Source organism: Myodes glareolus, chromosome 9 (assembly GCF_982192425.1).
Source record: "Myodes glareolus chromosome 9, mMyoGla1.1, whole genome shotgun sequence".
Classification (NCBI taxonomy): Eukaryota; Metazoa; Chordata; class Mammalia; order Rodentia; family Cricetidae; genus Myodes; species Myodes glareolus.
This window is the reverse complement of record NC_142034.1, coordinates 39,933,634-39,952,907: the sequence shown is the minus strand read 5'-3', so window position 1 is coordinate 39,952,907 and position 19,274 is coordinate 39,933,634. Positions and strand designations below refer to the sequence as shown.

Below are 19,274 nucleotides of genomic sequence, written 5' to 3'. Positions count from 1 at the left end.
ACAGACAGACAGAAAAGACGCTGAGCAGAGCAGAGGGGGCCTCAGGAAGCTGAGGTCCTTTCTCTCCTTGATGTCTGGGGGCTCTTAAGGGTCTTCCACCCCCATTTTATGACTGTTCAGTTTGAACGAAGACAGTGCAGCTGATAGATCCGTAAGTCTGAGGAAAACACATTCTGGTCTGGCTTTGGTCTTGTTGGACTGGTCCATAGGTGGTGGTGGGGTCCTCCTGGCAGGAGGAAAAACCCAATAGGCCTTTCTTTGAAGCTGCCAGGCTTTTGTCTCAGGTCAGGAGGATGAGGAAGAAGTCACCGTCTTGTAATTTCACCATCTTTATGATCTATAGTCATGGCCTCTCTACTTGTACCTTCCCCATGTGCAAGAAAAGCCCTTCCACCCTCTCTTCCCTCTTGAGCTCCTTTTTGGTCTCTGACCATTTCTTCCAGGAATCCTTGCCTGTGCTGTTTGCTCTTTCATTTTTTTCTCCTCTTTTCCCATTTACATCTTTTTCTTAAGCTGCCTTCCCTTTAGCCATACTGATTAGACAGTACACAGCCCTATAGTCTGAGGGGGATAGAGAGATGGGTGCTGGTGTGTCAGGTTTTGCAATGGGAAAGCATCAGGTGAGGCCAGAGCAGCACCAGGCAACCAGAGACTGAAGACACCGGGGTCTGCTTCCATTGTCTCCCCAGCTCAGCTTCCTTCATCAGCCTCCTATCTCCTGATTGTAAGTGCTCTTCCAACAAACGCATGATCAATACATGAATATTCTATCAGTGTGCTCACTTCTGTTTCTTTGTTTTCGTTGCTGCTTTTCTTTTTTTCTTTATTATTTTTTATTGAGCTATAATACTTTTCTTCACTCCCCTCCCTTTCTTCCCTCTCCCCTTCTACCGTCTCCCATAATCCATACACTCCCAATTTACTCAAGAGATCTTGTCCTTTTCTACTTTCCGTGTAGATTAGATCCATGCATGTTTCTCTTAGGGTCCGCTTGTTGTCTAGGTTTTCTGGGATTGTGAATGTATGTTAGTTTTTATTTGCTTTATATCTAAAAGCCACTTATAAGTGAGTCCATATGATATTTGTCTTTCTGGGTATGGGTTATCTCACTCAGTATGATGTTTTCTAGATCCATCCATTTGCCCAAAAATTTCAAGATGTCATTGTTTTTTTCTGCTGTATAGTATAGATTATGTAAATGGACCACATTTTCCTTTTTCATTCCTTGATTGAGGGGCATTTAGGTGTTTCCATGTTCTGGCTATGACAAATAATGCTTACCATGAACATAGTTGAGCATATGTCTTTGTGGTTTGATTGAGTATCCTTTGGGTATATACCCAAAAGTGGTATTGCTTGGTCTTCAGGTAGGTTGTTTCCTAGTTTTCTGAGAAGTTGCCCTACTAATTTCCAAAGCAGCTGCATCAATTTGCACTCCCACCAGCAATGGAGGAGTGTTCCCTTTGCCCCACATCCTCTCCAACATAAGCTGCCAGTGTTTTTAATCTTGGCCATTCTGACAGGTATAAGATGGAATCTCAGAGTTGTTTTGATTTGCATTTCTCTGATGAATAACGATCAGAGCATTTCCTTAAGTGAATGTTGAGCATTTCCTCAAGTGTCTTTCAGCCATTTTAGATTCCTCTGTTGAGAGTTCTCTGTTTAGGTCTGTACTCCATTTTTTTTATTGGATTATTTATTCTTTTGATGACCAATTTCTTGAGTTCTTTGTATATTTTGGAGATCAAACTCTATCCGATGTGGAATTGGTGAAGATCTTTTCCCATTCTGTAGGCTGCCTGTATGTCTTGTTGACCATGTCCTTTGTTTCACGTAAGGTTCTCAGTTTCAGGAGGTCCATTTACTAATTGTTTCTCTCAGTGTCTGTGCTACTGGGGTTATACTTAGGAAGGGGTCTCCTGTGCCATTGTGTTCTTCCCACTTTCTCTTCTATGAGGTTTAGTGTGGTTGGTTTTACTTTGAGGTCTTTGAAACATCTGGACTTGAGTTTTGTGCATGGTGATAAATATGGTTCTATTTTCATTCTTCTACATGTTGATATCCAGTTATGCCAGCACCATTTGTTGAATATGCTTTCTTTTTCCATTTTATATTGTTTCCTTTCTTGTCAAAGATTGATGTTTGTAGGTATGTGGATTGATATCTGTGTCTTTTATTTGTTTCCTTTGGTCCTCCTGTCTGTTTCTATGCCAATACCAGGCTGTTTTCAGCATTGTTATTTTTCATTGCAAGTAGATGGCATTGCAGACAACCTCAAAAGTTAATTTTACAATTTGCATCAGACCTGGGACTCTAACTGAAATGCTCTGTCTCTTTAAGAGACAAGCCACGCCCACTCCCTTCCTGCTTGTAGCCTCAGCCTCTGGCCCCCCTCCCCTCTCTTTGAGAGGCATTCTCTGTCTGTCTGTCTGTCTGTCTGTCTGTCTCTCTCTCTCCTTCTCCCTTTTTTCTTCCCCTCCATAATAAAAAATAAAATCCCAGTTCCATTCTGTAGGGTGTGTCTATCTCTGTGTCTCCCACCCCCTGCCTATCCCTTTGTTGCTGCCAGGGACCATCCACCTTCCCTGCCATGTGGTCTCTGGGACAGGCTGCTTTCTGGTCCCCAGCAGTCCTGGAGACTTGCAGCAAATCCATTACACTAACAACCATAAATAACCCCTGATTTCTTTTAGGAAAACAGTCAGATTTAGGTCAATTTAATACATTATGTACCAGTTAGTGTGAAGTCTTCCTTATATTCAACTTAAAATGGATTATTTTTCTTTTTAGAAATAGAATTTCAGGGCTTCAGATAAGTTCAAGGTCAAAATCAATCTAGAGAAATATCTTAAGAAGACCAAAATAGGTTTACTTATTTTGACACTAGGTGTATGAGTGTTTGCTGCGTGTATATGACCACACCCTGCCTTAGTCTCTCTCAAGACAGAAGAGTATAACAGATCCCCCAGAACTGGAGGTAGAGATGGTTCTGAGCTACCATGTGGGTGCTGGCAATAGAACTCGGGTTCTCTGCAAGAGCAGCCGTGCTTTTAACTGCTGAGACATCGCTCCAGATCCTAAAATGGACCTTTTGAAAAATTAGGAATGCATAAATGTATGTATGTATGTATGTATGTGTGTAGATGTGTGGAGGGTGATCATGGACCACAGCTCCACGTGGGGTCAGACAACAGCTTACAGGAGTCAGTCCTCTCTTTCCAGCACTGATCCCTGGGATTGGAGCTCAGGTCCTTGGGCGACATAGCAGAGACCTTCGCCCACTGGGCCATCTCACTGTCCCCCATACTTCATTCATTTGTTGATGGTTTTCTAATGTGCCTGACACCCTGACCCTTCAGTCAAGCATGTCAGCACTACTACTCCATTACCCTTTCCCAGGGCACCTCTCCTCCCCACACCAGTACAGCCTCCTCTACACAGTTTCCTGCTTCCTGGTTTCCTAGATTAGCCAGCTCCCATCCTGTCTCTCAGAGGTTTAGTGAAAGATAGCTGCTTTCACTAAATTCTCTGCTAAAGAACCTCCCATAAGTTCCCACAAACTTGACAGTACATCAGTCTCCAAGACAACCGTGTTGTCCCTTGACATACTCTCATGAACTGACCCTTGATCTTACCTCCTTTTCCAAGTGTCTCCAATAGAGCTCAGACTCAGGGCTGTTTGTAGGTGGTGGCAGAGTGGTAAGGTGTCTTCTAGGCCAGTTCCTGGGGCTGGCTGTCTCAAGGGCAGTGCTCCTGCTGCCCTGCTAACATCTCCTCTGACTTCCTTGGCCTTCAAAGCTCTGAGGCACAGTTCTGAAAACCACAACCCCAAGTAATCAAAACATCTAAAACATCAGGTTAGAAATATTATTCTGGAAAATAATGAGAATAACAAGGCATTGGTGATGTTTTCAAATGATTATTTATTTTAGAAACATAAAAAATGGCAGAACATTTTGATGGCATCCAGTTTTGGTAAGTATAACTTCCCAGATATAACAGTGAAGCTTTATCAAAGAAAGATGCGTGCAGAATTGCATTTAGAAAGACACAGATCTAAGAAAATATTAGATGACAAATGAATTAGATTTTTAAAATAAATTGCATTGATTAAGAAATAGATGAAAACAGAAAACATGGCTTAGAATAACTGGCTTCTCTGAGCACCCAGCCCATAGCCCGGTCATACAAATTCTCATCATGGTCAACCTGCCCTTTGATGAGCAGCATCAGAAGTCACAACAGGCACCACGGCATATATAATCACCCCTAGGGGCCAAATGTTGAGAAATTGTATCCTTCACAATTGAAGATGTACAACAAGGACATTACTTCCTTTATGAAGGAAACATCAACATTTCAAACGCACAATACTCGCATATAAACTCAATGCTGTAAACACCTTCACAGGTGTTAATGTACAGCACAGACAATACTACAATTCGAATATAAAACAAATGTACTTCGAACCGTAAAAGAACAATATCGATTTCTTAAAACCATATTATCAAGACTTCAAAAGGGAACAATGTTATAAAGAGAAACTGAGGCACATGCTATAGTCCCATAGAGAGTACTTGCATGTCCTCATTCCTGACACTTGTTGGCCTTTTGAAGCCTTACATCAACAGATACACTGTTTTCTTAAGACGCAATGTACAATTGTATTTTTATACGCATATTTGATCTTTCCGGAAACCTCCATATTTACTATTTGCTGCTGTGAGCAGTGTTCATTTACTTTCTGCAAACCCTGCGCCTTGGCTCTGTGATTTGGGACCTGTGAAAAGTCCTTCTTAGGGTTGTGACACACAAACCGCAGATTTAACAGCAATAGCACACACAGCTGAGCAGCAACACTGTGACCAAATGTTGCACTACAATGCCTTCTTCATCATTTCCTTCACAATCTTCTCTAGGGAGAGTGTCTTCCATGATTAGAGTCCCCATGCATTTCCTCAACAAGAAGAATGGCTATGCAGATTGGGACAATTTTTGGCCTTTTGATTATTTTCTTAAGTATTTATTTTGAGGCCTGGTCTTTCTTCACACCCCTTGCAGTCCTGGAACTCTCCGTGTAGACTAAGATGACCAGCCTTATTCTAAGAACTGGAATTCAAAGCATCAATCACATCCCTTGGCTTAGGGACACATTTTTAAAGCACTATTTTACCATTGCCTTCTTCAATGGCCAATCCCTTTCCCAGAATTTCATTTCTATTTTTGTTTAGTTATCCAAAGACGTATTTTCCATATTTTAACAGAATGAGAGAATATTATCACCTACAAAACGTGAACTATCATGGAACCAAAGTCCATTTTCTATGACAGGCAGTCTCAAACATGAGTTAGGACAATCCTCGAAAAGTAAAGTATCTAATTCTATGTGTTTAAAAGTTCAGAGGCAAACTGATCACTACAGTTTAACCTTGGTACACTGGTCCTAAGATTTCATCAAGTGACTTCTCTAGGTCCCTTACTGTCTCAGTTGTCAGACGATACTTTCTGGGGTAACTTATTATCGAGCTTGAATCATATAGAGACACTGCCCTATGACCCAAGTACGTTATCTTTATCGCAATACCTATTTTACCAGTGAAACCGCCAAGATTCACCAGCTTCTGCTTTAAAGTTAGTGCAGTTTGTTTACAATCGTTCTTTATCTTAGTGCCCAGGTCCCTCAGAACAGAGCTGTCGCCTTCCAGCTCCTCCTCTCCATGGACAAAGCTGTGCAGGGTCAGGAGACTGTTCTGGGAAAAATGAAGCACATCCAAGATGACTTCCTGCTTCCTCTGCAAGCCCAGACTTAAAGTCCAGCTCTTAGAGATGATCAGCCTTCCCTGACAAAGTGAGCCCAGCTCTGTCTGAAGAAACTGCCCATATCTTTCATGTTCTGAGCACAGCTCCATGCGGAGGCCTTCTGGAGGGCATGGCACCTTTCTAGACAGCACTAGAAAAATAAATAAATACACCAAATTATAAAACAAAAATATCATGAATGTCCTGTATGAGCTATCACCAAGCAGCTGGTTAAGTCCCACACTTTGCATCACAACCCAGAAGGTGAACACACAAGACACCAAACGATAATTCAAGAACAGAAGGGCAGCAGCGCAAGGGGGACTTAGAAACTCAGTCTCTGCAAAGAGAGAGCTTTGGAAGCAGCTGAACACTCACATTCTTGCTGTTTCTATAACATGGTGCAGCAGGAGCCTGCTCTGGTACTCAATGAATCGGAAGAGTCAGGGGAGCAAAGGACAGACCTAGTGCTGAAGACAGAAAAGTCAGGCATTAGGAAGCACCAAAGAGGTGATGAGACAGGAGGAAAGTGAGGAGAAACAGGATGGCTCCACAGAGCAAAGGAGGGAGCAGAGCACATTCCCAGAGCTCCAGTGGTGGGGAGAGGATGCTCAAAGGAGAACACAAGGTAGGCTAGACTTCTCTGTGAGCACAGACTGGCAATCACGGCCATAGGGTCAATCCATAGTTCTTGAAAATCTGTTTCCAGTACAGGAATTTGAAGGGACACTGTCACCTTCTACCTGTCAGGTTGACATTGGAGAGGAAGTCCATTTTGTCTGTCCTCCTATGTCAGAATGTTACATGTAGCCAGGTGCTAGTGTGTGTGTGTGTGTGTGTGTGTGTGTGTGTGTGTGTGTGTGTGTGTGTGTTCTGGTGCTGGCAGGGTGGTATGGGGTGGTTAATGTTTGAGACAAAGTTATTCTAGGGACCTGAAAGGGACCTGACAGCAAATATCAATCCCAGTGCAGGAAACCTGAAGACATATTTCAGCACAGAGACCTATTGAGGCGAGAAGGCCTGAACATAGTCACAGCAACCAACCTAGGAAGCCACAGTGACACTACCTGGAAGGAGGGCATTCTGTTGCTGGGCTTCTGGAATGTCAGTACCAAAGCAGCTACAGAAACATGGTGGTGGGCTGCTTGATTGAAGGGTCTGTTTATATTTTTGCTTGGAGAAACCTGAGAAGACAGAAAAGGTAATTTTAAATTTCTCACAGGTTATACTGTTCACTAACTAGAGCAATGTGTTTTAATAGTCCAAGTTGAACTGTGTTTTCCTAAGAGAAAAAGGGTTAGATATTGAGGTTAGATTTTGAGGTCAAATGCAATTTGCAAAATTCAGTTTTGATGATAGTGAAGTTCTCAACAGTACACTTACATAAAACATAACTGCAAAAAGCGCACTAAGAGTTCCTGAATGTGTTAACAACTAAGTGGGTCTGCTTTACTTTGTACTAAGTGACATTTAGACAGACATCCCATAGACCATGCTGGTGCAAACCCACAATGTCACAATGTGGACCTTGTGCCCCAAGTGCCCCACCACACCCAGTTTATGAGTTTACAAAGCCGAACGATTGAAACCAGGGCTTCACGGATGCTAGGCAACCACTCTGTCACCTCAGATATGTCCCCAGGTTTGGTTTCTTTTTAAAGCTGGTAAATCCAGAAGGAATGAAGGCTGGGAAAGAAGTGTGTTTGTGCAGAGATGGGGAAGCTGGCACTGGGAGAGTGCAGAAGTTTCTCGTGTTCATGTCAGCTGGGCATTCTTAGTCGAAGGGAGTTAAAAAGCCAGCATTTTTACCTTCTGAGAAAAATTCAGGGTCCTATTTTGTTTACAAATGACAGGAGTAGGAAGTTTGAAGGCAGAGGCACAAATGGCATTAAAGAGGTGAATAAAAACAAAGGAACAGATTAGATGGTGGGGTCTCTGAACTAAACACAGGGTACCACAGGACCCGGGGTAATTGAGACAGTCTATGGTGGGCAAGCGCATCAAAATGCCTAAACAAAGGGACATTCCCTTTGCTTTACTCGGTTTTCTAATGCATTTGTCACTGTTAGTGAAGGATGAGGGACACAGAAAGTTGACTCTGAGAAATGGGATCAATGCAGTGGGAGCCTGGGGTGGCCTCCAGGAGCCTTCGTAGGAGGAGGGGTTTGGACAGACAAGCTAGTTATAGTCTGAAAGAGGCAGGGAGAACTCGATAGGCAACTCTGGGTGGATGCGCAGAAATTCAGGAAGCAGATAGGACAGCGTCCATGTGAGGCTCTGCTGATCAGCTTTCTGATGGAAACGGACACTCCAGTGAGGTTAGGACTGGAGACCACTTTCAGGATTCTGTTATAAAAAGTTGAGCAGTGTTTTGCCCACGGCCTGAGTTTTGGTAGGGATTTCAGCTTAACCCATGGTGGGAGGTGACAAGACCCTTGAAGGGCATTATGAGACCTGCCCCTCTTCTTCCTGATTCACTCCTGACCACTGGAGAAGCAGGCTGTGTCACATTTACTCCTTGTGAAGGAAATAGCTCATAGCCTTACTGAAAGCAGCTAACATACTTTCTGTAGGGAATGTCCTAAGTGGACAGAAGAAACAGGAGGTTGTGAGCTCTGGCTAGTATCTAGCAGAGATCAGTAAATGAGGAGTTAGATGTTGCCTAGGCCCCAGAAAGCAATCTTCTAACCCCCCCCCCCGAGCAAATTAGAAAGTGATTGTTACTCCCCATTCCCAAACCTGATGTGGCTTCCATCTGGAGCTTGACCCATTTCTCTGAGGTAATTCTCTTCACTTCCGTGTCTTCCACGCGCCAGGACTCAGGCTCTGCAGCGAACACAGCACAGCAGAATCTCTCCACTCTGAGTGCACACACATATGAGCACACGGCTCCCTGTCTGAGGACTGGGATGAATTTGCATGTGTACTGTATCTTCTGCTTCTCCTCACAGAAGTGACCGACAGGTAGCTTTCGGATGCACTCCTCTATTTCACTCTCTAGATTCTCAAGATCTCCTTTCTCTGCTTCAAAACCAATTATTTGTCGTTTTTCCAAATCTAAACCAATGAACAAATATCCCCCATCAGTGTTTGCAAATGCAGAAACAGTTTCAGGAAGAATCTCCAGAATGTTTTCTTTAGGGGACATTTTAATTTCTGCATGTTCGGATTCAGTGAAAAAGAATGTCTCCTCGTAGGTTAACTTTGCTCTGTTAAAAAACGTGGCAAGACATTCATCAGAGTCACATAATCCAGACAAGCTCTGTCTTGAACATGACCTCCCTTCAGAGTCTTTCTTTGCTTTGAGGGACAGCACTGCAATAGGACCTTTCAGTTCCTCTGAAGTTGAGAAATGTCTCACATAGAAATTGGTTTTCAAGGTAAGAACACGCTGACCAGAGACATCCAGGATCCATGGTTTCACAAAAATTAAAAAGTACCCTTTGTTCTGCATGTAGTCTAGATATTTATGCGAAAATGAAAGCATTTTACGAAATGATTCTTCCAGATCCAGTCCTACTCCATCTCTGATGAAGCTGTAATTTGAATTCTTAACGTGAGCCTTGACCACGCCCCCTCCTGAATTCAGCAGAGTGCACACAGCCTGTGAGATACTGTGGGCCTCTCTCTTTCTCAGTTGTGAATCTTTCATTGTCTTCCTAGTCTTCTCTCCCAGTGTGATTTCTTCTACAGACAGAACCAGTTCGGCATAGTCCGTCTCCTGGTCAACACTGATGTTCATTTCCTGAGCACTTGCTCCCTTTTCCAGATGAAGTTCTTTCCTGTAAAACAGACAGAGCCATTAGAGCAGGAGCCAACCAGTGAGAGCCAGCTCTGCTTTACAGAACACACAGCACAAGCACCTGAGCTGCTCTGCATGAGTCAGTGTGAAGGTCGGACCTCATGTTTTGTTTATGGGATGTTTGACAAATTTTGAACTGACTACAGTAACTTGTGAACTTGGTAAATTTTCACATTGGTTGTTGTGATTATATATAATCCTCTTCTCGACGTTTTAAACTAATAAACTTCTTTGTGTATATTCATCATTTATGGCCCTGTGTTATATAAGGGACATTTAGAAATTTTAGTCTATTTATTTTACTACTTTATGCGTATGTGTTTTTTGCCTGCATGTATGTATGTGCACCACAGGTGTGCCTGGTGCCCATGGAGGTCAGAAAAGTGTGTTGGATTCCTCAGGATTGGAGTTGGTGGTTGTGAGCCCCCATTTGAGTGCTGGGAATCTGCCCCGTGTCCTCTGTAAGAACAAGGGCTCTTAAGCACTGAGCCAGCTCTCCAGCCCCTAGAGAAGGACATTTAACCTAGGTGAGTGCTGCACACTGAGTATATTCTCCTGTCTGACCTTTCTTTGATGTCCCCTATGCCCACTTCAAAAATTCACATCTTCTTTCCTGTCTTATATATACATATGATTTTATGGATGTAAAACCTATAAATTCTAGGAAATACAACCAAGAGGAAATGTCTGAGATTTGTCTCTCTAGCACTGCCTTGATTCATTGAGTGTGAGCATGTCCCATGGTCTCCATTCCCCACAGTGGTTGGGATGACACTCAGGGCTTTGCATTTGTGAGGTGAGCATTCTCCATGGGGCACACCACAGCCCTTCCTTCCTCACTCTCCATCTCCCTCCTGGTGTGTTTTTTAGGCTCTTGGGTCTTGATTTTCTTTTTACATTTTCTCGGGACTTTTGTTTCTAATCCTGTGAAGTCTTCTTTGTACCATTGCTTAGGAGCACTCTGTTCTGTCCTAGGACTCTGAGCTTCTGACTTTCCTTCTGGGCTGCTTCCTAATTTCTTCCCACCATGGCAAATCAGTTAGTTCACATACCTTGAGTCTTTCAAATTTGCCGAGAGCTGATCAGAGGGCTCTGCGAGTGTCTGTGGATTCACACCTTTCACCGACATTGGGCTGTTTGGAGGCATTGTTTCTTTCAATAACTTCTCAACTGCTTTCTGACACTCTGCTTTCTGGGGACAAAAACCGTGTTAGTCTTCGTGATACCAATGCACATAATATTGGACTCTTTGTTTTTTGTTTGTTTATTTGTCTGTTTTCAGTTCCTCATGTAGGTTATTTTATCACACTGTGAACACTGAGATTGAATTATTTACTAGAAAAACCTATTTCTCCTTGTGACGTGACTCAGCTCTAGCACACACCTTTAATCCAAGAGTTTTCTGCTTGAATCTTGTTAATGGGAGTAAATAAAATGAACCATAGTTCAAGAGGTGGAGCAAGCAACCAGTTGATAAGGAAAAAAATCCATAGACAGTGAGAGGGAGTCCAGAAGATGAAGGAAGAGAGAGACGCATAGGAAGTAGAAGGGAGGGACATTCATTTGGGGAAGTTTTAATTGACAGTATAGGAGAAAACTCCTTTTTTGAGATGTTGATAGAAGAGGAAGCAGTTGCCCCTCTAAGCTGGGTGACTTTCACCCCAGCATCTGACTCTCAAGTCTGTATTGGTAAAATTGAATGATTAGTTAAAAACAACAGCTCCTTTAGAAATTCCCTGGCTTAGTGGTTTCATTGGTTTTTTTCTTCAGTTTACAGGTTTGTGTTTCTGTCTACTCAGTCTAATATTGGGCATTTCCAAATATTTTAAAAAATTCAATTAGTGTAGTTTTGAAAATCCTGTTTGGTTCTTTCATATGCTATTTAATTAGTGAATTCATATTCCAAAGTGACCATCCTGGTCCCCGTCTTTCCTGAGAGTAGTTCTCAGAACCCCAGCCAGGGCAACTCCACTGTGCAATGGAGCTGCTCTTCCCTGCTCCACGTGACAGACGACAGGAGCACACAGCATCCGTCCACACCAGGACAGTCCTGCTGATGTCAGCAACTCCAACAGGACTGGACACCTGGCTTAGTGCTGTAGAGCACTGACTGCTCTTCCAGAGCAGCCTTGCTCAGTTCCCACCATGCACAGATGATGTGGATTCCCCTCTGTATGCTGTGAAGATGTTTTTATTACCATTGGTAAATTAAAAAAAAAAAAAAACAAACAAACCTGCTATGGGCCTATGGCAGCACAGGAGGGAGCAAGGCTGGAATTCCAAGCAGAGATGGAGGAGAAAAGAAGGCAAAGTCAAGGAAATGCCAGGCAGCTGTCAAAAGAGACAGATGCTGGAGATGTATCCGGTATGCCACAGCCTTGTGGCAATACGCAGAATAATAGGAATGGGTTCCTTTAAGATGTAAGAGTTAATAAGAAGCCCAAGCTAACAGGCCAAGCAGTGTTTTCATTAATATAGTTTCTGTGTGATTATTTTGGGTCTGAGCTGCTGGGAAATGAACTGAGCAGTCTCAGCCTACACACGTGGTACTTCATACATGTGGTGCCAACACATGCATGCAGGCAAAGCACCAATACATACAAAAATAGTTTAAAATTGTTTTAAACACAACTTTCCCTTGATGATCATATACTTGAATTACTACTACACTCAACCTCGGCCTGAAGAGCTTCCCTCTGCAGTGGTCAGTGGTTAATGCAGAGACTCATCACTGCTCAAATGTTGGGAAGAATTGGCTACTGAGTTCCCCTCCTTAAATGAAAAAAAAAATGGCCCGCCCTGTCAGTGCAGAAGATGGCACATGAAGAATGTCGGGGCTGAGAGCTGGAGCCGGAGAAACGGGTCGTGTTGAGGAGAACTTGCTGATCTTCTAGAGGACTCAGGTTTGCTGCACTGCACTGAGTGGCAGCGCATTAGCATCTGCAGCCCAGGACCAGGGATAAGGATCCTCTCCTGACCTCTGTGTACACACACACACACACACACACACACACACACACACACACACAAAACGATAAATAAATCCATTAAGATATTGTAAAAGCAGGAGGGTGAGGTGGAATATGGAGAAGTGCTGTCTCTGGACATGACGAGGCTTCTGTACTCATGAACTCCCCATAGTGTCAGTACAGGCACCAGACCAAGCCAACAAAGCCACACCATGTCCAACAGGTTTGACTGGACACGGTGGGCCACAGTTAATTAATTAATTAATTAGTAAGAGAGAGAAGATAAGGCAGGAAAGTGTTTGGAATGGAGAAAGGGAGGGGAGGTGCATAGGATCAGGATACATTGTTACACACATGAAATTATCCCATAATAAAGATATTCTATTAAAGACAGTAAAATAAAAACCCACAGCAGTTGCTCTCCTGGGAATATGACCTAAAGAATCTAAGTCTCTAAGTCATCATGTAGTTACACACACACACACACACACACACACACACACACACACACACACTCTGTGTGTCACCTTCCTCTTCACAGCAGCCGAGTAGCTGACTCAAATAGCCTGTCAGCAGGCGAGTGGATGAGGAGCACACGGCTGGCGATGCACAATCCAGCCGACTACATCCTCACTCTGTACTGAGGGTTTATTCAGCCATAGGGACGAATGAAGTGCATCGTTGCAGGAAGTGGATGGAGCTGAGGAGTGTCATAAGGGAAGTGATACAGAAAGACAGACATCACGTGTTTACTCTCACATGCAGAATGAAGCCCCTAAAAGGTATTAAAGTACAAGGGCCGGAAGAGGAACAGGAGGGGAGGGGGAGAACAGAGAATAAAGAGGGGTTCCCATGACCAAAGGACATCTCGTGGGTGACAACGTCAGAGTGAAGCCCCTTATTCAGTAAAAACGAATACCAATCAATAAGAAAGAGGCTCCTGTAGAGGGAAAACATCACCACCACCAACAAATCAATTTTCTCAGACTAACTTCCAGGCTGAGGTGTTTTGAACTGCAGCTGCTTTGCTGTACTGACGCTAGGGGGCACTCTCACACAAAACGACAGCGAAGACACCTTGGACAAGGGGAGCTGCAGAGATGTGGGAGGATAAGGTGGGGCACTTCAGTGTCTTGGCCAATGGCAAATAAATGCAACTCTCCTAGCCTGTCCCTGTTGTGAGCTAACCCCACTGAGCTCATCTGACTTCAGGGAACCGAGTTTGCCTGAGTCACTTGTGCTGTCCTTGCCAGCTCGGTGTGGATGCTCAGGATTCTTTTATGCCCTGTAGAGTTTTAGCTCTCTGAACATGTTTGAGTGTGCTTTGTGTGTGTATTATAGCTGAAATTTTTGAATGTTTTTTTTCCCCCGCTGTGTATGTCTGTGAATCACTAATATCCCTGGTGTCTTTGGCAGTCAGAAGATGACATTAGGACATCTGACTTGGAGTTACAAATGGTTGTGAGCTGCCCTGTGGGTGCCAGGACCAGGTCTTCTAGAAGAGCAGCCAGTGCTCTGAATTGCTGAGCCATCTATCCTTGTCAGTCTTTCTTCATCCTTCCTTTCTTCATTTGCTAACGTAAATGCCGTGTATTCAGAGTACAGAATACCCATATGAAATATGTACATATTATGGGATGGTTAAATTAAGTTAATTAACTTGTGGATTGTTTGATACAAATATGATAAAACTGTCATTTTGTGTGAAGAACACTAAACACCTACTTCTAGAGTTAGGCCTGGTGGTGCATCCCATAATCCCGGTACCCAGGAGAACAAGGCAGAAACTGCACAACTTCAAAGTCAAGCTTGGAATGTAGAGTGAGTTCAACATCAGCCTGAGTAACTTAAGCGAAACTCCCTCTCCAAATAGAAAGTAATCAGAGGATTGGAACAGAACAGCTGCCCAGCATGTCCTCGGCCCTGCCTTCAACCCTCAGCACCACAAATACGAAGTCTAATTTTGGTGTCTTTCCAGGTAGAACACACTACTGTTTGCTGCAGGCGCCCTGTACTGCACTTCTCCTCTTACATGACAGATAGTTGATAGCCTTTCAGCATGCGAGCTCCCTCCCTGCTCACTGCCACCCTAACTTCTCCTGTCATCTGAGTTTCTGTAGATTCCTTATGTAAGTGAATTCATACAGGATTTCCCTTTCTGTGCCTGGCTTATTATACAGAACATATTGTCATTAGGTTCTTCCATGTGTTCACAAGTGACTATATTTCCCTGCTTTTAAGGCTCCATCTCAGTCCGCTGTATGTGTACTACATATTCTCTGCTTCTCATCCGTCCATGATTTCATATTTTGACTTTTTCAAAAATGCAGCAACAGCCAGGGACATGCAGCTGTCTCTCTGCCATAATGATCTCATTTCCCTGGACAAGCCTAGTGGTGTCTCTCACTAGTTGAGCTACCATTGTGTTCTCCAAGTTACCCACTCTAATTCATACGCTCACCCATGCTGTGCTGGGTTCTATTTACTCCACATCTGTGACAACATTTCTCTTTCATCTTTCTGGTAACAGTCACTGCAGAATCAGGAGCTGGAGAGACAGGCTCCATCGTTAAGAGCACCTGCTGCACTTGCAGAAGACTCAAGTTCCATACATGCACATAAAATAAATTAGTCTTATAAAAAGTAAGGATGCTGAAGGATAGCTCAGCAGTTAAAGCACTGGCTGCTCCCCCAGGGGACCTGGTTCAGTTCCTAGCACCCACATGATGACTCAACCTTCTATACCTCCAGTTCCAGGAAATCTGTCACCCTCTTTACCTCTACAGAGCAACAGGCACATACATGGTGTACTTACATACATGAAGACAATAAATAATAATTATTATAAAATAATTATTTTTCTAGTATAAATATAATAATTAAAATAATAAATTGCCCAGTCATTGTGACAAGAATAAATCATATTTCAATGTTCTTCTTGTACCTCCTCAAAGATTATGACTTTAAATTTTTGTCAAGTATCTCTTTGGCATTTGTGAATCTGCATTGAATGTTTCCCCTCGCCTCTATCCAGCTGTGGACTCCTGAACTGATGGGGGTCTGGGACTTCTCTTCTGTCAGCACCCTAGCTTTGGGGTTTGAAAATTATCTTTTTAGCTCATTTTTAGCTGAAGTGTATCTTTAGTTTGAGTTCCAATTTCATTCTTCTCTGTGTAGAGATCTTTCATCAGTTTCTGGTTGTAGGGTTAGTGCTCTAAGAGGATGGGACTCTGGAGATCTACATAAATCCCTCTTCCCCTGCCTCACCAGCCAGACTTAGACCAAGCATAATTCAGCACCCTTAATCCTTCCATTTCCCCAAATAGAGGAAAGCATTTGCTCTCACCAAACTCCTGCAGGATCCAGGTCCCCAGAAGTCTGTGCGTTGGGAGAAGAGGTTGTGGAGATGCCAAGGATCCAAAGATCCTAGAAGAAACAGAAACTATTCAGGGTTTACAGGAAACGTTGAGTTGTTGAATCATCAACTCTTACTCATCGCGGAATAGACAGGACCTGCTCTTGGGGTGAGGACAGAAAGAGAAATATAATGAGTCTGCAGGATGCTGGCGTGAACCTGCCTCACCCTCCCTTGTGCTGGAATCTAGTTGCTTGAAGTCCTTTTTGCTCAAGGGAGGGAATTTCACGTTGTGCAGCCTCCTCCAGAGCAGGAGCCCTGCAAGGACGAGAGTTCCTTCAGTGCCGAATGTGGCTTCTCCTGGATAAATCCTTAACCTTCATGAGTTCTGGTTTTGTTTCCTTGTTGTTATTGTTTGTTTAATACTTCCATAGAGGGAATAAAGCAGTTTTGTTCCTTTGTCTTCTTTCTCTCTCGGCCCAGAGTTACCCAAATTCTGTTCCCCAACCTTGTTCCCACCTCAGCCTCCCAAGTACCCATGATCATGGGCACACCCATCACTCTGTTGTCATTTCTAGGGCAGAGTTCAATCTGTCAGCATTTGACTTAAGCCTCTGCACCTATGATGTTCTTCTTAGTATAACTGTTGAAATATGCTGGTGTTAATTTTTCACAACGTCATGAAAGGAGTGGGTAGTGCTGGGCCGAAGCTCAATGGCAGAGGTCTGCCCTGATGTGTGGACCGTTCTGGATAGAACACCATGCAGCACATCGATTAACCTACAGCTGAAGGAAGTACCATTTCACCGACATGATGAGCGTTCTTTCCCTCATGGGCAAGTTCATCATGGTTTGCCATCCTGGCAAAAATTAAAGCAGAAAGTTTGGAATTTTGTTTTGCTCTGCAGTCATGTTTCATTTACAATTAGTTTGTAAAATAATGATTAGCAGCTTCTGTCAAAACCCTGAAAACTGTAGCTTTTTAAAATGAGTCATTTGATTCACGTATGTATGTGTACCACACTTGTGACTGGTGCTCAAGGAGTTCTGAAGAGAGATCCCCGGAACTGTAATTAGGGATGTTGGTGAGCCACCCTGCTAGGAACTAAACCCAGGTCCTCTACAAGAGCAGCAAGTGTTCTGAACCTCTACACCATCCCAGTGCCTGTAAATTGCTCCTAAATTCATATTTATGTTAATGCATCAGTCCTTCTTACTATCACGACAGCTGAGATTGGAGATGGGTTCCAGACGGTTAGAGCAATATGTATGAGGATCAGACACCATCATAAATGAGGCATGAGGATACTAATCATATCTACTGATTTTTTATTTATAATTCATTTTTATTTATGTGTTTTGAGATGGGATCTTTCTATGTCCACTTGGCTGACCTCGACCCATCAGACTGGCCTTTGACTCACAGAGATCCACCTGCCCATGCATCCTGAGTGCTGGTATTAAAGGCATGAGTCAACCCTCCTGGACACAGCTATTGAATTTCATTAGGCCCAAGGGTTCTCTCATAAATATCCTCAAATCTACATGTAGATGTGGTGCAGGGATATAAAGATTATACTGGGAGGTGGGAATCCTGAGAAGATACACAAAATAATTAAATCACAGAAAACAAAAATAGAATCCTGAAGTAAAACAACCTTGTGGGAAAGAAGTTTGTTTTGACTCCAGGAATCCAATTCAGAATAAACCATGAGGATGCATCTGAATCGTGACCCGTTTTACAAGAAGGTAATATTATCTAAGACTGCAAAAACTATATAGGAACACTAAAGAAGTTTCTGGAAGCTGAATTACTAGGTCAAGTGATAAAACTGCTTATATATTTTATATTCACCATTGGGGTTTCCCCAACAACAATTTTCTCTTGGGCAGATGTGTGGAGGCACACTCAGCACCTGATAGGACACAGGCCTAGGGTTCCATATCTATTATAAACCAGCAGGTTCCTCTATGTTCTCCAAGTACCCTGAGTAAGGAGGAAAACACTGTTCCAAGATGAGTTCAGACTGGCCATACATTCAGATAGGTCCCAGCTAAGGAAAGCATTGAACACGCTGCTGAAAGTTCACAGTCAGGCTAAAGAAAGAAGTCTGGTCTCCCAAGAGACTGAATGCCTAACCATGATGTTCATGTGATGTAACTGAGCTAGAAACTCGCAGGAAGTTGTGTGTTCTCACTCTGATGAGCATTCTGGTTCACGGGAGAGCTACTTTGTGTTAGCGCCCGTCAGTACCAACTTCTACACAGGAGGGCAGCCCCAGACGTGAGTCACTTTGCCCAGTGCCCTGCCAGAGATCCTCATCTCCATCTAAAAGGCTGCAAGGAGCCAAGCATGGTGTTGGCCTTGGGAGCCTGCTGTGGGCATCCTGAACTTGAGGCAGGCAGAACACACACTGTGAATCACAGGCCGGCCTGGGGTACACACTAAGACCCTGTCTGCCTCCCTCCCCTCTAAAATACTAAAACAAAACCACATCCAAACTACACTGGGTCTAAAGCTATTGTACTGCCGAGAAAGATGCAGTTTCCTTTCTGCCCAGTTAGTAGTTGCAGCCCCACCCTGTTCTCTGCACTGCTGAGCAGTCTCAGTTCCTCATTCCTTACCAGCCCCTCCTGTCCTGCACCCTCCTTACCAGGTCCAGTCCTAAGCCAGCACCCCTAGATCACCATCCACAATGAAAGAGGCGGAAGTCATATCTCACACCGAAGTGCAAAATGACAGTGACCCTAAGATTATAAAACCCGAGGGTGCTACCATGCAGTCACATTTAGAGGAGCTGTGGGCTAGCCTGGGACAATGACCATCTCAGTTCAAGGGCCTGTCTATGAAAACTGACTATGGTTCATATTCATTACCTTCAGGCATACGGCTGCCACACGGTCCTTCAAAACCAAGGCAGACACCAGAGTTCACCAATTCCCAAGAGTGACATAAAGCTCACTCAAGTCCTGGAGCCCTGGGTCTAATTTACCAGGTTTCCTTCTGACATTGTAGCATTGAGTTTGGGGACATTCTCTCAGAAGGGAACTGGCGTTCAGGGTGTCCAGTCAGCTCTCTTTGGAAGTAAAGAGGATGACATTCAGATGTCCTTCCTTTCCCACAAATGCAGGTTGATAGGAAAGCAGAGAAAGGGTGGCCAGGAGGGGAAGGACCTGCTTTCTGTGGAGCAGCAGCAAACACCCCAAGCCTCTAAGAGAGGAAGACAGTTGCTCTCACCTCAGCTCCGGTGACTCCCAGGTCCTCAGCAGCTCGTGCTTTGACAGAAGAGTCTATGAAGATGCCAAGGAGTCAAGATTCCTACAAGGAAACCAGATTGGATTTACCTGA

The 19,274-nt window shown here is 43.7% G+C and overlaps 1 protein-coding gene across 2 annotated transcripts; it reads right to left on the bottom strand.

The window, feature by feature from the left end:
• Positions 1–3,903: 3,903 nt before the first annotated feature.
• On the bottom strand, positions 3,904–16,572 carry LOC148120862 (schlafen family member 2-like). 2 transcript variants are annotated; one of them, XM_087910202.1, is made up of 5 exons: positions 15,917–16,572; positions 10,654–10,793; positions 8,539–9,581; positions 6,867–6,983; positions 3,904–5,950 (listed from the first exon to the last, which is right to left on the bottom strand). In XM_087910202.1, exons 2-5 carry the CDS (start codon positions 10,746–10,748, stop codon positions 5,424–5,426), a joined length of 1,782 nt encoding a protein of 593 aa, XP_087766328.1. In that variant the 5' UTR covers positions 10,749–10,793; positions 15,917–16,572; the 3' UTR covers positions 3,904–5,423. The 2 variants fall into 2 exon arrangements, with proteins under 2 accessions (XP_087766328.1, XP_087766329.1); XM_087910203.1 differs by lacking the exon at positions 15,917–16,572 and having other exon boundaries at positions 10,654–10,804.
• Positions 16,573–19,274: the final 2,702 nt, after the last annotated feature.

What these genes read in the sequence shown, in the direction of transcription:
- LOC148120862 (XM_087910202.1), bottom strand. Translation starts at nt 10,748, where the DNA reads ATGCCTCCAAACAGCCCAATGTCGGTGAAAGGTGTGAATCCACAGACA. An exon ending in GCAAATTTGAAAGACTCAAG is followed by an intron (nt 9,582 to 10,653) that starts GTATGTGAACTA and finishes TCTGTTTTACAG; the next exon opens with GAAAGAACTTCATCTGGAAA. An exon ending in CCAGATGGAAGCCACATCAG is followed by an intron (nt 6,984 to 8,538) that starts GTTTGGGAATGG and finishes CTGTCTTCTCAG; the next exon opens with GTTTCTCCAAGCAAAAATAT.